Here is a 15,860-nt window from a genome sequence, read left to right as displayed (position 1 = left end):
GCAGTTCCTGACAACTACTCACACTGTAGCTCTCTGTCAGGGAAGCAACTGTGAGACACAGCAGCTGAACAACGCTTGGTTATCTCATCTGGAGTTTTACCTCAGCCATGCCCACTGAAAATGAACTGAAGCCCCAGGCAGTATGTTTTGCATAGTTTAAATATCACAGTGATCCATATTTTTCTGTTCCTGCCTTGGCCATACCACTATGGGCCGGGGGTTAGCATCAGCTGTGGCATCAGCCTTTTCCATTTTCTGGTCTCTCTCGCCAAACTTTGTGTGCCGCATGTGCAGGAAGTCCTCCCGCCCCACGAAGTACTCTGTCATCTCAGTAGCACTTTCAACACGTTTCCAGAGGCCATCAACTCGTGCCATGTGGTAAAACTCCACTGTGTGCCCAGTCTCAGGTTCCAGTGACGTGTAGGAGTGAGCTAAGGACAAATCACACACATTTTTGGTGTTAGCAACTGTAATTCACTGAACACAGGCATGTCCAGTGTAGATCTCATTTTCTTCAGCTTTAGCAACAGATCTTATCCCCAGCTGCACAACACTGAGAGAACAAATATAAACCTAAAGTTTCAGCTTCTATCAATTCATGCTGATAAAATAAGAAATGTATCGCCCTGATACACATGATAACTATGTATTTTTCTAACATGTAGAAAAATACATAGATGGGAGAGCACTGCCCAGTGCAAGCCACCAACCCAATTCTCTACTCTTCACTGGAGACCATTTTATTTATTGAGGCAATTTATCCCACAAGTATCCTGTTCCCTGTGCCTTTCAGCTTTGGGTTTTGCCACTGCTAGAAGGGAGTCATGTGAAATCCCATCAGCTGCAGTGGCTGCCCAGATGAGCTGGAATACCTTTAAGAAGGAGGGGGTGTCCTCGCCTGAAATGGTCTGTGATCAGCTGTGTTTGTTTATTCACTTCTCTCATATATAGCAGGTCTTCTCGGTGTTTGAACCATTCCTTCACCTCCAGTTCTTCAGTACCTGTCAGGAGACAGGTTATTTTAGGTTAGGTCACCGTGTTGGAGGTGGCAAAATTCTGATGGGCTCTCAGTGTCTGTGCCAGCACCCTGTGCTCCTGATACAGCCTCAGTGGACATGGTACAGCCACTGGAATTGCCCCTGTGCACAGGGGAATTTTGTATGTGAATCCTGATCTACATTTGAGTTGATGACTTATACCCTAAGAGGGTCTATTCCTCTCCATCAACCACAACTAGAAGAATGAGCTCAGGAGTAGAACATGGCATGGCAAAGGGCTATGGATAGGCAAGAGAAATTCCATCCCAAATAGTTAATGATTGTTTGGATCAGTCAGGAGACTGCAGCATCACACTATCCAAGAAGGCTGAGGGCAGGACACTCTATGTCCAGTAAGGAATCTGCATGGTTTTGTGAACCAGCTGTTAAAAATAAAGTTTTCAACTACAGAGATATCCTCAAGCTGTAGCTGCTCCTTTCTATGGCCCCTTTTGACACTATTGGATCAAATCGAACCAGCCTTCCATTTCTCTGAAGACTGAAAATCCAAGCAGCTGACCTGTGACACTGAACAGTTTCACTGGTGTATTAAACGGATTCAAACTATTGTGAAAACCCCTAGCAATGCTGGAAAGTTCAGGGGCTCGACAGACTAAGCATGACAACGAGTTTGAGGATAAAGTAAATAATTCCCCACAAAGGTGAAAGGAAAATGAGAAAGCACAAGAGAGGCTGGCAGAAAGGGGACCACCTCCCTTTTCCCATCAGCATGCCCCAGGTTGTTAGCTCAGTGTGTGGGGTGTGCTCATTCATCCTCTTACGGTCTGAGTCTGCGTAGACAGTGAGGCGTTCCACCAGCCCATCGCCATTTGCATACACCGCCCACTTCTCCTGCTTTGCTTTATCATACAGGATCACCTTCTTCCCCTGGGCAAAGCGATTCTCATATTCTGCAGTAAGCAAGAGAGATGTCAGACAAATTGAATCCCCTGTTTTCAGCCCAAAAAAAATAATTTAAGAGGGGAAAAAAACATGGTCTAAGAGACATTATGCATTTATTATGTTCTGCTGGCAATACAGCTGTTCAGATCCTGCCTATTGTCCTTTAATGTTATAATGGTATAATAATTCTTTTCTCCCCCCAAACAGGTATTTGATAATGCAGGAGCAGTTCCTTGTGCATAGCAGTAAGAGAAAGACCATCCCAGGCAACATTTCCAGCTGGCAGAGAAACACAGTGTGAGGTGTGTGTCTGTGGGGGATGAAACAGTGCAGCACTGAGGGCAGCCATGTCAACCAATAGCTGTTGTGGCCTTCATCTATTGTGCTTCAGTGTTACTGTCTGACCACCCTGAAGGGAGAGCCCAGTGAGACAGACAAATGTCCCAAATCCACTGAAAGGTCAGCTGGGAGCTAGCAAAAGGCAAAGGAAAAATTCCTACCTCTGCAAGATACCTTAATCTGGGCTACCCATGATAGTGGCATCTGAAAGCTCATGCCTATTTCCTCCTTTTCCTGCTGAAACAGAAGCAGAATTTGTGGTTTTGGCAGCATCTCCTGCTGTGCCAGGAGGCATTTTGGTCCTGGTGAAGTGCAGTGATCGGAGCTCAGCTCATGTGAAGCTGTGCTCTGGTGAGCACCATGGCACAGCTATGACAGCACACCCCTACTCGAGTCTGATGAAATTATCTTCTCCTGGCTACTGCTCAGGCTGGCAGGGAATGAATGTGGCCATCATCAGATTATTCTATGTAGACCCTGGAGGAGTCTTCGCTCCCTGCTTATAAGCACAGGCTGAGAAGAGTAGATAGCAGGAGGGAATTACTAATTGCATTCCTCTGTGCTGCTGTGCAGGTGCAATGTCTGTTTTATCATGCTGTCTTCTCCCAACACAACAACATTTTTGGCTTCTGTCATTTTTTTGTATATTAGAGGACACACATTATTTCTGCATTTGTTTGGCAGGTTCACCTTGCAGCCAGGAGGGGAAGGTGACCAGCATAGAAAGAATGTCCACAAAAACCTCATTCTGGATTTCATTTTTTATCTCATTCTGGATTTCATTTTTTAAAATTATTTCATCCCAAAGGCCAATGCACTGGAGGCTTACAGAGATCCCTAGCCACTTATGACACCTGAAGTGTCATAAGTGTCAAGCAGGACACTTGGAGTGCCTCTGCGGAAAACACCAGAACTCTTCTAAATTGAGAAAGAATCTAAACCTGGCCAGAGTAGAAAGGGATGTGACCTGGAGAGGGCAGCAGGCAGGCAGATATTCACGGGCCTATGGACACAGTGATTCCATACAGGGTCCCCAGCGCTCAAGAGCATCGCTTGGGTCACTCACCATGTCATCTGTGTCTTTCTTGGGTGACTCTGCAGGCAACTGAGAGGGCTCCTTGCTCTCTGCAAACATAATTTCCCAGCAGAAAGAATCACTCAAGTCAAAGCTGAGATCCTAGAGCATGCAGGAAAAACTTTTTTCACTACAGGGCATTGTCAAGGGCCTTCCACTAAATTTGACTGCTGCATCAATATGTCTGTGGTGCTCTGGACCTGCCTGGGTGTCAGAGACTTCAGGAACTCTAGAAATCTGGACCTCAGGGAGGTGAGCTCCTCAAACCTGGTTGGCTGGTGGGACCCCAAAGACTGTCCCTGTGCCTAGAGGTTGCAGAACCCCTTCCTCCTCATGCCTCTTCCTCAGATGAGAGGAAATGGCTGGAAATGCTTCTGCCTCCTTCCTCGGGGCAAGTATGGCCCCAAGGGCAAGCTGATCCAACTCAGACCCTCAGCTCCCAGACTCTGTGTCTGCTGGGAAGTAGCTGAGGTATGGGAAGAGCCTAATCAAGATCTTACCTGCCTTGAGCTATGCCTGACAGACCCAAAAACATCTTCTGCCTCAAAAACTGTTGTTTGAGAGAAGGAATGCCTAGCCAGCCTTAAAAGCTGAAGGTCTGGCACTGTAGGGATTTAATAGATGTTAATAATCTGTATTTGCTAGCTCAGAGTCTGGTGCCCTGGAGTAGTTCCATAGTCTATGTAATCAGAGCAACATGACCAAAACCAACAAGAGGAGTGGTTAAGTGGAAACTGGATCACTCCTGGTCCTGGACTCTCCCAGGTCTCAGGTTAGCCCAGCTGTCCCTCAGGTGCCCAGGCAGGGTGCCAAGGGCTCCCCACCTTGCAGCCTTTCCGGCAGTCCTGCATGTTCACCCAGTAGTTCCTGTGGTTCCAGATGCTCTCAATCCCAAGGAAGCACTCGTCCCTGGTGCTGTGGCCATTTCCCGTGAACGGGTTGATGAAGAAGGTCTCAGGAACCTTCCTCTTCCCAGCCAGAACCAGAACCCACGCGTGCACCCGCAAGCCATGCAAAGGGTCTCGCTTGGGCTTATCCACCTCCTGTAGCACAGAGGACAGAGCAATGATTATTGCCATTTTAATGACACTTTGTTCCAACCCAAGGGCAATCTTATCCTTTCCTCTGCCCACTCCTAAAGAACTCCAGGCTGCTAATGCTTTTAAGAGAGAGGTACTACATACCCAGCACATGTTCCTTTGCCAGCACACATTGTGCTTCTGGAGGCCAAGTACTCATGGCCATGATCAAGGTCATATCATACTTCACAGAGGAGGGTGTGAGCTCCTCTCTTTGGTCAGCCATTACCTGTGTCTCAGCTCTTCTTCCTGGAGCTCACAGGAAGGTGGACCTTGCTAACTCACCACGACCACCTCCTCTTCTCTTTCCTCCTCTTGTGTGGACTCAGTTTCTTCCTCCTTCTTGGCCTTCTGCTGAAGCTCAAACTGGCTCTGTGGCTCTGAAGGGTACTTAATTCTATACTTGTTGGGATCCTCCTCTTCTGGTACCTGCAAAAGCAGGGTGAAACCCAGGAGAGATCAAGAGAAGGAAGTAAATGTATGGATTACAGGTGCCTCCCAGTTCCCAACACTTGGCAGTTTGCAATATTGTACCTGGTGAGCAGAAATTCAGTGAAGCCAAAAAGGCCTTGTAAGGAGCTGTAGAAAATCACACAAAAGATTCCTTTGGTGAGGTCTCTAGTACAGACTGAAACCCACTGTGGATCTGAAGCTGTTCTCCCTAGCTCAGCATTAGAGCTCACTGGACATTAACAGGCTGACTGTGTGCTGGACTCCTCTCTGCCCACTCACTGCAGATCTCACCTCCGGGGGCTTCCTGAGCCGTGGGCACAGCTCCTGAGTCTGGTCCAGGGAGCACATCTCGAGGGTGGCATATCCATGTACACAGTAGGCATCGTAGCCAGCCCCGATCAGCAGGGAGCACAGCAGCACAGTGAAGTCAAAGCAGTTCCCTCGCTGGTACTTCAGAATGGTGGTTGGGGAATAGAGTGAGCTGGGCTTGAAAGAGAGAGATCACGTTCACATGAGTGCTTGTCTTGTGGAGGTGAAACATGCACCAGGCAGAGAGCAGGGAGAGAGGCATTGCCCACATCCCTGGGCTCTGCATCCTATGGGAATCTGTTATACAACATTTCTTTAAAAGCCACTGACTCTAAAACTTCCCTCCAAAGTGATCTGGGGAAACTCTGACCCCAAATCTTGTGACAAATTTAATCACAAGAAGGGAAGGACATGACAAACTCATCGAACTGCTAAAAACCTAATGCTAATCACAATCCTGGAATGGGATTTCCCTCTATCTCCTGCTGTTCTGTCTACAGGTCTTCCAAGGCAAACACCCATAAACTAAATTATAATCCACAGGAGGAAACATATTTCCATCTGGCCCTCACTGTATCAGTACACACATACTGCATACAGAGAGGTTCTAATCCCACTTAGTTCTCAGACATCTCACCTAAGGTGATCAAGGAAGTCTCCACCTGCTAAATGGAGATCCCTTCTGTGTGCTCACAAAGTGTCCGAGCTCCTCTTGAGACCCTGGGACTCTTGGGACAGCCTGTGGCTGGTGTAGATTGTTTAGGTCACTCTGCAGTCCTTGCTAGCAAGGAGTGTGTTCCCTTAGCTGATTCTCATCGAGAATTTGCCCCAGCTCTGGCATCATCCCTTTTTGCTAACCTAGACATTTCCCTTCATCCTAAAATATACCCAGATATGGGAATAGAAATGTGCCTAAGAATGGGTTCCTGAGGTCAAGTATCATACCCTAGGGTTTATGTGCTCCTCTGTTCCATCTGGGCTGGCTGAAGCAGGGTCTGGTCTTGAAGAAATGGTGCTTAATTACTTAAAAGGTACCACACTGCACATGCACTGGAACTGCAGGTCCAACAGAATGCACAGGGTCTGGGAAAATCAGGGAGTTGCTTAAATAGTGAGGGGATGGTGGAAGTGTCAAGACCTTTGTGATTCCAGCCACTGGGACTTCCCCACTGTGTCCTGCTGAAAGGCCCTTCTGTCACTTCTGTTATGTCTCTGCTGGGGCTGCAGCCCCTTTCTTACCAGTGTGATTGGGCACTTGAGGGGTTCCATGATGAGGTAGTCACAGACAAAGCTGGCACAGCCTGACCAGTAGTACATGTCTGGGTAAGGCAGCAGGGTTGGCCTCACTGTTGTGCTCACAAACTTCTGCAGGGCAACAAGAGGAGTTTGGTTAGTCAGCAGGCCCTTGGCAGAGTCTCCTCTCCAAAGCCATCCTCAGACCACCCCTGGATGTTGCAGATCAAATTCAGGATCTTTCTACAGCATATCAACAGCATCAATGTCCCTTCTCTCCAGTTCCAAGATGGAAATTTCATGGGGTTGGGAGGCTGCTTGCCTGTGGCTGAAACTTCAACTTCATCTCAGACACATTCCAGATGTGAGCCAGTTCTCTTCATTTTCAAGCAAGTCAAATAGCTACTGGCTTTTCTGGCTTTTACACCCTCCAGCTTTCTTTTTTTTTTTGCCTTGCATGTTAATGATATGACAAATTTTGAGGAAAGCTGGTACAAAGTAGCAGTTCCAGGTGCCCAGGGGAAACATCAGAAAACAGTTGTGCAGCTTGGGTCCAGAGAAAACAAAACCAGACCACAAACTTCCACATTACTCCTTCCCTGTAATGTCAGTGAAGTTCAGAATAAGACCTAACTCTGGATCCCTATCTGTGGCTGAGCCTGAGATAGGGCTTATCTGTTTCATGTGTTTCTTTTCCTTCCCTTTATGTTTCTGTGGTCTCTCCTGTTTCCTAAGCATCACGCTGCAGCCTACATGGCAACACCAACATTTATATGGCTCATGGATTTGGACAGCCAGGGTGTTCCTGGGGTTCTGTGTGCCCGCTCAGGGGCTGTGGGTTCAGCCAGCAGGTTCCCATTCCCTTTAGCCAGGAGGGAAGGCAGGAGGGGCTGCTGTTCTTTCACAGCATTTGGCACTGTGGAAGCCAAATGCCCCCTGTGCTGTGGCTCAGCCCCACGCACCCCATACCTGCACACCACACTCGTTGAGCGGGTGGATGAAGAGCGGCTTGCGGTCAGGGCACAGGTGAGTGTACTGCCGGGAGAAATGGTCAGCGAGCTGCAGCAGCAGCTTTTCCTGCCGGGAATTTGTCTTGTACGAAGATGGTAAGTGGGATGTGTCAATGGAGCTCCAGTCGAAAACACTTACGTGGTAGGGGGAGGCAGAGAGACACAAGTAGTAAGTCAGGAGCAATACAGGCAGGATGATATCAAAACATGGCAGGGCTTCCCTGTTTCACAGGTAAAAAATGGGAGCCATATCCAAGGATATGATTTTGACATAGCCAAACATCTCTGGAGCAATGGCAAATTGACACATAACCAGAGTCTTGGGGATCTTTATACAGTGGTGAATGGATGCACCATCAAATGAGTTACTTTGTCTTACTTGCACACCCACACTCTTGGACAAACTCGTCAGGCTCAAGAAACTTGCTCACTCCCATCACTGTGGGGATCACACGTGCCACCCACACGTGTGCACCCTGTGGGGTCCAAAGGGAACATCTCTGCTCTTCCCAGCCAGGGGCAGACTTACGATTCATCACTTGTGACAGAGGCTTCCTCCACAGCTACCTCTGCCTCCAGGTCATGGAGGAAATCACTGAAGATCGCATCTTCTGCTGTTTGCTCCACTTCCTCCATCTCCTGCAGGGCCTCCATTTTGCCTGGCACTACAGGAATGCACACACCAGGGTGAATTCAGGGGTGGGACCCAGCTACAGAGGAACAGAGAAACCTCCCATTGTGGCCACAGTGCTTTGGTACATGAGCATGGCTGAGGCAGCCAGAGCCATGAGAGTGAAGGGAGAGCACTGAGTTAGGCTGGGTTTGGTCAATAAGTAGCTCCATGTCCCAGGACACCCTAAGTGTGCGGAGCAGGCAGAGCCTGGCTTGGCAGGGCAGCACACAGCCCCACATTCATTCAGCCGGCATGCCCCGTGTCCCCCCTCCTGCCCGGGGGGCTGCCGGCGGGGCAGCAGCTCCATCAACCTGCTCCTTCAATCCCTCCACCAATCCCTCCATCAACCCGCTCTTTCAATCCCCTCCACCAATCCCTCCACCAATCCCTCCACCAATCCCTCCACCAATCCCTCCACCAATCCCTCCATCCATCCCTCCATCAATCCCCTCCACCAATCCCTCCACCAATCCCTCCACCAATCCCTCCATCAATCCCCTCCACCAATCCCTCCACCAATCCCTCCATCCATCCCTCCATCAATCCCTCCATCAATCCCCTCCACCAATCCCTCCACCAATCCCTCCATCAATCCCCTCCATCAATCCCTCCATCCATCCCTCCATCAATCCCCTCCACCAATCCCTCCATCAATCCCCTCCATCAATCCCTCCACCAATCCCTCCACCAATCCCTCCATCAATCCCCTCCATCAATCCCTCCATCCATCCCTCCATCAATCCCCTCCACCAATCCCTCCATCAATCCCCTCCATCAATCCCTCCACCAATCCCTCCACCAATCCCTCCATCAATCCCCTCCATCAATCCCTCCACCAATCCCTCCATCCATCCCTCCATCAATCCCTCCATCAATCCCTCCATCCATCCCTCCATCAATCCCCTCCACCAATCCCTCCATCAATCCCCTCCATCAATCCCTCCACCAATCCCTCCACCAATCCCTCCATCAATCCCCTCCATCAATCCCTCCACCAATCCCTCCATCCATCCCTCCATCAATCCCTCCACCAATCCCTCCACCAATCCCTCCATCCATCCCTCCATCAATCCCTCCATCAATCCCTCCACCAATCCCTCCACCAATCCCTCCATCAATCCCTCCACCAATCCCTCCACCAATCCCTCCACCAATCCCTCCATCCATCCCTCCATCCATCCCTCCACCAATCCCTCCACCAATCCCTCCATCCATCCCTCCACCAATCCCTCCACCAATCCCTCCATCCATCCCTCCACCAATCCCTCCACCAATCCCTCCATCAGTGCGTGCCGCAGCCCGCGGCCGCCCAGGGCCCTTGTGGGGAGCGGGCCGCCCTGCGGAGCCGCAGCCCAAGGGCACCGCGGGCCGCCTATCGCCGGCGCGGGCGGCGTTCGTGTGCCGTGCCGCGGTCAGGCTGACCTGGCCGGGCCCCGCACCGCCCGGCCCTGCCCGGCCGCCCCTCAGCGGCTCCAGGGGCGGCGCGGCCGCTCCGCGCCCGGCGCGGCTCCGCGGCTCACCATGGCAACGCCGGTGCCGCCGAGGCTCCCGGGACGGGGCCTGCGGCTCCCCGCGCCCCGGCCCGGCCGGGACAGCCCCGGGTCCCCCCGGACCTCCCGCCACAGCGCCGGGCCCGGAGCTCCGCGGGACCCCCCGCCTCTCCCGGCCCGGCCCCGGCAGCGAGCCCCGGGCGCCCGAGCCTCGGAACTGCTCCGAATCTCTCGAGTTCGGCCCTCCTAAAAGAAAAGCCACCCGCAGTCATCCCGTGTTGCAGAGGCACTTACCCAAATGCTGGCACCTTGGTTTTTTTCTTTGTTTTCTCTTCTTTTTCTTTTCTTTTTCTTTTCTTTTTCTTCTTTTCTTCTTCTTTACCATTTCCTTTTTCTTTTTCCTTTTCCGTTTTATATTTTCGTTTTCCTTTCCCCCCCCCCCTTAATTTCCTTTTTATTTTTAATTGGCTGCTCATTAGACTGTAAGCATGGGCAGATGCTAAACACTTTCCTGGTTTGTTGTTGTGGCTAAGAAAAACACATGGATTGATGGATGAATGTTCACATTAGGCACTCTGTTAAGAACACCATAGCAATTAAAGCTTTGCGAATGCACAAACTGCAGTCAAAATATACCAAGAAGAATCATTTTCCATGATTAATGCTGTTTGCAGCCAGTTACTGTTGCCCAAATGGTATGAAACTAGATTGAGGGCAGGGGGCAAGGGTTTAGGTTGGATATTAGGAAAAGGTTCTTCCCCCCAAAGGGTGGTTGGGCACTGGAACAGGCTCTCCAGGGAAGTGGTCACAGGCCCCCAGGCTTGCCAGAATTCAAAGAACATTTGGACAATGCTCTGAGAGGCACAGGGTGGGATTGCTGGTCCTGTGCAGGTGCCAGGAATTGGACTCAATCCTTGTGGGTGCATTTCACATCTGGTATTCTATGAAAAAAAGTGGGGTAGGATCCTCCATCTCTCACCAGTACTTCTCAGCAGTTCTTAAAAGCCAGAAGTCAATTAAAAAAAAAAAATTAAAAAAAACAAAGCCAAAAAAAAAAAAAAAAAAAAAAAAAAAAAAACAGATAAGGCAAATAGATGTTGTGGTTCCAAAACTGCGTGTACTCATCACCCGAAGTTATCTGGCCTTCGCGTGTGCCGCTGTGGTATGTGTTGTTATTGCTGCATCAAAAATAGTTACCACCAAACCATCTGGATACCCAGACCCCAGATTCTCGAGGGTTTTGCTGGTACTCCCTGTTTGGGACCATATCAGGGCTGTGAATTGGGTCAACATCCACAAGCTGTCAGCTCATTGGCACGGAGGATGGACTTTTAGAGTCCTTTCCTCCCCGGCCTCCGAGGGATGCTGAGCAGGCTCTTGTGCAATCCCAAAGGCTGCGTGTTTGCGTGGGGGAGAGGGATGAGCTGCCGGAAGGCGATATAAGGCACACGGCGGGAGGCACGGAGCAACCCCGGCTGTGCCGAGCCAGCTCCCGGGACAGCGGTGGATGGAGGAGCAGGGAGCAGCCTGGCAATGGTAAGTGGGAAGAGAGCAAGGTGGGATGTCTCAGGATTGCTGCAGTGAGCAAGGAGCAGACGGGGCATGAACTCTTCCTGTGCAGCAGTCTGGCAGTCACAGCTGCTCAGGGTCAGTGGAGGGGGTATGGGTGAGCTGTGTGAGGGGCTTTTGGCACTGGCTTTGCTCTTCTCTCAGCACTGACAGAGCATTGCCCAGCCACCAGTCCTGGCTGACTTGCATCCACATCTCTGATAAGTGTATGGTGTCCAGGGCTGATCCAGCACTGTGCCAATAATTTCCCTAAAGAAATGCATTTTCTGTATCAACAGAAGATATTGTCTTCTCAACACTAATTTTAGTAGTGTTCAGAGCTTTGAATTTGGTTTATTATCCCATTGTCTCCTTGTTATAGTTATGATTTACAGGAACAGTGAGGATCCTTTTGCAAATCCTTAATCTTCAAAAGAGCTGTAGTGGGAAGAGAGTGATTTCTTTCCTCTTTGAGGAGTCCAGACTAATGTCCCAGCTGTGCAGCTTTACTCAAATTGCCACTGAGATGTGGCTTTACCACTGTCAGCACATCCCTCTGGGTCCCAGGGCTGATTTCTCCCACCTCCTTTCTGGAATAGCTACCTAAATTCTGGATAGTGTTTGACCCCTGTGTTAGCCTGATGGGGTAAGGTGATCTGACCTTTTGGGATGGGAAATTACTTTGGGCCATGGAACCTAGGAGATACAGTACAGAAATTATTGCACCAATGCTTGAGGATTCAGCCTTTCTGAATGACTGCAAACATCTCCAGCGAGCATGGTAACAAATCCGAGTTATCCAGAGCCTGCTTGTTTTTCCAGGAAAGAATTGTGAGATGTTTGCTGCTGCTCTCTGTGCTCTGCCTGGCTGGCTGTGAAGGCAACAAGAGTGAGTCTCCTTGTGCTCTGTCCCTGCTGGGTCATGGATGGGTACTACGGAAAGGAAAGGTCAAACCTTCACCTGACCCATGTTCAAGTTCCTCATTCAGGGCACTGCTGAAGGCTGTTAAGGAGGAACAATAGAATAGGGCTCAGGGAGGCAGGAACTGGGGTCCAGGAGCCAGCAAAATAGACAGAAACTGCAGGCTGTCCACCCCAGCCATAAAGGGTGTGTAAGCCATGGAAATGAGCACAGGTGCTGCAATGTGCCACCATGCTCCCTGGTGACAGTGACAGGCCCTAGCTCTGGTCCAGATGACAGCCAGGCTGAGGAGGTCTCACAGCCTCCCAGCAAGCTGAGGCAGCAGGTTCTTCCTCAGAGGTGTCTGCTCTGGCTCTAGGCGAGGATCTCAGCCCTTGAGAGCTGTGCAGAGCTTCCTGCTGTGGGGTGAGTTCTCAAATCTCCCATCAGGGAGATATTCTTGCTGCATCTCATCTTTCTTGCCTTTCCTTTACTGCAGGTGATCTGGCCAGCACCCGTGGCCTGATGCCAGGGGTTGCCTTCCGTGCCAAGAGGAGCCCAGATGCCTGCCTGCCAAACCCGTGCCAGCACCAGGGGCAGTGCCAGGTGACTGTGGATGGAGCAGTTTGCAGCTGCAAGCCAGGCTTCACAGGGGAATTCTGCCAAGGTAGGGCTGCAAATGCTGCTGAGCCCTCCCCAGTGTGTCCATGGGCACCAGAGGGAAGGGTGATGGGCATGGTGCACTGGTGTTCCCATTGCTCTCCACCCCTGGAGCACGTCCCAGCTCCTGGTTCAGGTGCATTCCACACCCCTACAACCATATCCTGGCTATGTGCTGGTACAAGAGCCAGCCACAGGCCATTTTCTTCTTCCCCAAAAGCCTTAATTCCTTGGCTGTGCCATGGTGTAGCAGGGCATGCTGCAGGACACAGCTGCCTCACAGTTTCAGAACAAGCACATGCACCCTGGCACAGATACAGTGAAGGCCCTCCAAGACACTGGCCAAAAACTCTGCTTTCTTCCTCTGAAGGAGAGGGCCCCTGTCCCTTTGGTGCCCTAGACACACTGTGGGGGTTGTGTGGACAGCCCTCGAAAGGGACCAGCCTGTCTTCTGCCCAGTGTCTGTGAAGAGCCCTCAGCCTGCAGCAAGGCTGGGATGAGAGGCTGCTGAGCCCAGTGGGACTGTGCCACCCTCCAGCTGGCCTAGGGCTCCTTCAGGCCTCTTCCTTATTGCTATTGCAGATGGCTTTTTCCCCCAGATGTGGTACTGAAGTTGGCCTGTGAGGAGGAGCACATGAAGATGATGGTGAGGAAGGAGGTGTTTGAGCTCTTGAAAATCCCACTGGAGCTTGTCCACTTGAAGAACCAGGCGTGCAAGGTCTCTGAGAAGGAGGAAGAGGGTGAGCTGTTTTTTGCAGCCACTCTCACAGGTGAAAACCACACTGCCTGTGGATCAGTAATCCAGGTGAGGATCCATAGCTCCAAAGCCAGGAGAGAAACAGACATGGTGAAGTAGGACAGCAATGGGCAACCCCAAAAGCTTTTTCTTTTATATCTGGGTGCTGAAAAGTTCTCAATCCCCTTGAAAGTCTTCCCCTGAGGATGTCAGAAGGCTTTTCTGCCTCTGCCAAACCCCTGCTGGCAGCACATTTGTCTTATTTAGGAGAGCTTGGAAGTCTCATTATGCACTGGTAAGAGCCCTCAGCTTTCTGGAGACATGCTGTGAACTCTGCAGCCCTGTCCCCTTGGTCTCTGACTTGCTTTGTGGAGCAGGAAGGGAGCAGACAAGGTGCTCGAGCTCTGCATTGCACAGAAGAGCCCTGTGCTCACTCAGCTGTGCTCGCTGTCCTGACTCCTGTGCCAGCAGCCCCCAGACACAGGCTGAAAGCCCAGCAGATACCCAGGGCTGGAGCAGCTACAGCTGAGCTGTGCCTTCTGAACTTGCAGCTCTGTGTGTGGCTTTAGTTACGTTCTGGAGACTTGATTGCTGTGTCGTTCCAGCAAAACAGCTCCCATGTCTCGTACTCCAACGTCATCGAGTCAGGGCAGGAGGCGCACAGGGCCACGATCTCCCGCAGGTTCCAGCTGGAGGTGCACTTCTCCTGCATCTACGCCTACGAGCAGGTTGTGAGACTGCCCTTCGCTCTCACTGCTGTTGACAAGTGAGTGTCCCATTTCACCTTGCTGCTGACATGGTGTCTTTGAGCTTGGAGACAAGTAGATTCAGTGAGACAATCTGCAAAGGCTCTGGGGAGCCCTAGAGAGCTCTGAGAGCAATGCCAGACACTGGTGGCTTCACCTGTGTCCTTCCCACCTCCTTGTTCTTTTGTGAGCTCTCGTCCTCTCCTCTCCTCTCAGGCTGGTACAGCTTGTGGTCAGAGAAGGACACTTCAATGTCAGTATGAGACTCTACAAGTCCCTGTCCTACCTCGAGCCTTATCACCTGCCAAGTGTGGCTGTCCCCCTCACGGACACGCTCTATGTCCTGCTGAAGATGGAAGGGCAGCACCAGCTCAAGTACTTCCTGCTGAGTGTTTTGGACTGCTGGGCCACGCCGAGCACGGATCCACACCAGGACACGCAGCACAAGCTCATTGAGCAGGGGTGAGTGGGGTGTCCCCAGCACATCCTCTCCTTGCACCACAGTGTGTCAGGGACTAGACAGAAATAGGCCTGCTCAGCCTGTGGGCTGCACCCATTCCCTGTGGGATGTGTTATCCAAGGCTGGGATGCTCCAACTCGTTTGCCACCCACTGATCCAGCCCTCATGTCCCAGGTGTCCCCATGACGAGACGGTGACCTATCTGAATGCCATTGGAGAGAGCACTGCTGCCAAGTTCAGCTTCCAGATGTTTCAGTTCGTTGGTTACCCTGAGGTGTTCCTGCACTGCCGAGTCCAGCTCTGTGTTCCTGACAGCCCAGAGCCCTGTGCCAAGGTGAGCTCCCCTGCTGCTCTGCACCTGCCCTGGGTGGGTGTGGGACCTCCCTTCACTAGCTCTGCTGGGAGAAGGGGCTCTGCTCTGGTTTTGGGTGCCTCACAGAATAAACACCTCCAGAATCAGGAGCCCTGAGCCCCAAAGGTACAGGGGCCTGAACCCACTAGAGACCTCCTTTCCCTCTTCCCTGGGAATGGAAGGGAGATCTCGAGGACAGCCCAGATGCAGGGTGCCCTCCCCTGCCTTCCCATCACCCTTCCTTTGGCTTCTGTGACAGCAATGCCCCAGGCACTGGAGGAGCAGGCGGGCACTGGCAGGTGACTACGACAGGATCGTGTCCTACGGACCCATCCTCCTGCTGGCTGCTCCTTCCTCAGGAGCAGAGATCCACCACTCCAGCACTGGCCAGCAGGACCCCGTGGGTATGTATGTCCTCCTGGGCACCAAGGTCAGTGCAGGAGATCCAAACAGCAGTCCAGGAGCAGGGCTGGGGGCAAGCCCACCTATGGCATGGCTCAGAGCAGGCATGCATGCCAAGCTGTAGGCGGCAGGGGTGGCTGGAGGCCATCTGAGGTGACCGAGTCCTGCTGTGCCCTCAGAATCCCACAGTACCTGTGGCTCCTGCCTGTCACAGGAGATGACCTCCCTGAATCTATTCCCAGTCAGGAGATGCCTCACCAGGGCTCAGAGCTGGCTCAGGAGACCCAGATACACAACCAGTCTCTCTCTTTGGCAGGACCCAGCCCGTGGCTCTCCAGGGCCCTCATTCTGCTGTGCGTGCTGGCCGTGCTCACTGTGGCTGCTGCGGCCGTCAGCGTGGGGAGGCGAATGGCTTAGGAAACAGCTGTTTCCCAATAAACAGGACAGGAGCAGA

General features: G+C 51.6%; 2 protein-coding genes across 3 annotated transcripts in view; one reads left to right on the top strand and one right to left on the bottom strand.

The window, feature by feature from the left end:
- DRC7 (dynein regulatory complex subunit 7) overlaps positions 1-10,868 on the bottom strand; it is a 15,229-nt gene extending 4,361 nt beyond the window's left edge. The window contains exons 1-13 of the mRNA XM_085589351.1: positions 10,799-10,868; positions 9,632-9,847; positions 7,968-8,103; positions 7,398-7,572; positions 6,435-6,560; positions 5,178-5,372; positions 4,719-4,862; positions 4,179-4,397; positions 3,346-3,456; positions 2,441-2,516; positions 1,820-1,948; positions 873-1,001; positions 205-431 (exon numbers count right to left, since the gene is read on the bottom strand). Coding sequence (XP_085445477.1) covers positions 205-431; positions 873-1,001; positions 1,820-1,948; positions 2,441-2,516; positions 3,346-3,456; positions 4,179-4,397; positions 4,719-4,862; positions 5,178-5,372; positions 6,435-6,560; positions 7,398-7,572; positions 7,968-8,103; positions 9,632-9,847; positions 10,799-10,868 — 1,953 coding nt within the window. The remainder of the gene's footprint in view (positions 1-204; positions 432-872; positions 1,002-1,819; positions 1,949-2,440; positions 2,517-3,345; positions 3,457-4,178; positions 4,398-4,718; positions 4,863-5,177; positions 5,373-6,434; positions 6,561-7,397; positions 7,573-7,967; positions 8,104-9,631; positions 9,848-10,798) is intronic.
- Positions 9,764-15,860, top strand: LOC110476233 (uromodulin). Of its 2 annotated transcripts, XM_085589840.1 has the most exons (9): positions 9,765-11,137; positions 11,972-12,038; positions 12,550-12,717; positions 13,310-13,515; positions 14,052-14,212; positions 14,409-14,654; positions 14,827-14,986; positions 15,264-15,408; positions 15,723-15,860. In XM_085589840.1, exons 1-9 carry the CDS (start codon positions 11,135-11,137, stop codon positions 15,821-15,823), a joined length of 1,257 nt encoding a protein of 418 aa, XP_085445966.1. In that variant the 5' UTR covers positions 9,765-11,134; the 3' UTR covers positions 15,824-15,860. The 2 variants fall into 2 exon arrangements, with proteins under 2 accessions (XP_085445965.1, XP_085445966.1); XM_085589839.1 differs by having other exon boundaries at positions 9,764-12,038.

This window comes from Lonchura striata, chromosome 11 (genome assembly GCF_050655825.1).
Source record: "Lonchura striata isolate lonStrDom1 chromosome 11, ASM5065582v1, whole genome shotgun sequence".
Classification (NCBI taxonomy): Eukaryota; Metazoa; Chordata; class Aves; order Passeriformes; family Estrildidae; genus Lonchura; species Lonchura striata.
This window is presented reverse-complemented; position numbering and strand designations above follow the sequence as displayed.

What these genes read in the sequence shown, in the direction of transcription:
- LOC110476233 (XM_085589839.1), top strand. Translation starts at nt 11,903, where the DNA reads ATGACTGCAAACATCTCCAGCGAGCATGGTAACAAATCCGAGTTATCC. An exon ending in CACAAGCTCATTGAGCAGGG is followed by an intron (nt 14,655 to 14,826) that starts GTGAGTGGGGTG and finishes CTCATGTCCCAG; the next exon opens with GTGTCCCCATGACGAGACGG. An exon ending in TGGCCAGCAGGACCCCGTGG is followed by an intron (nt 15,409 to 15,722) that starts GTATGTATGTCC and finishes TCTCTTTGGCAG; the next exon opens with GACCCAGCCCGTGGCTCTCC.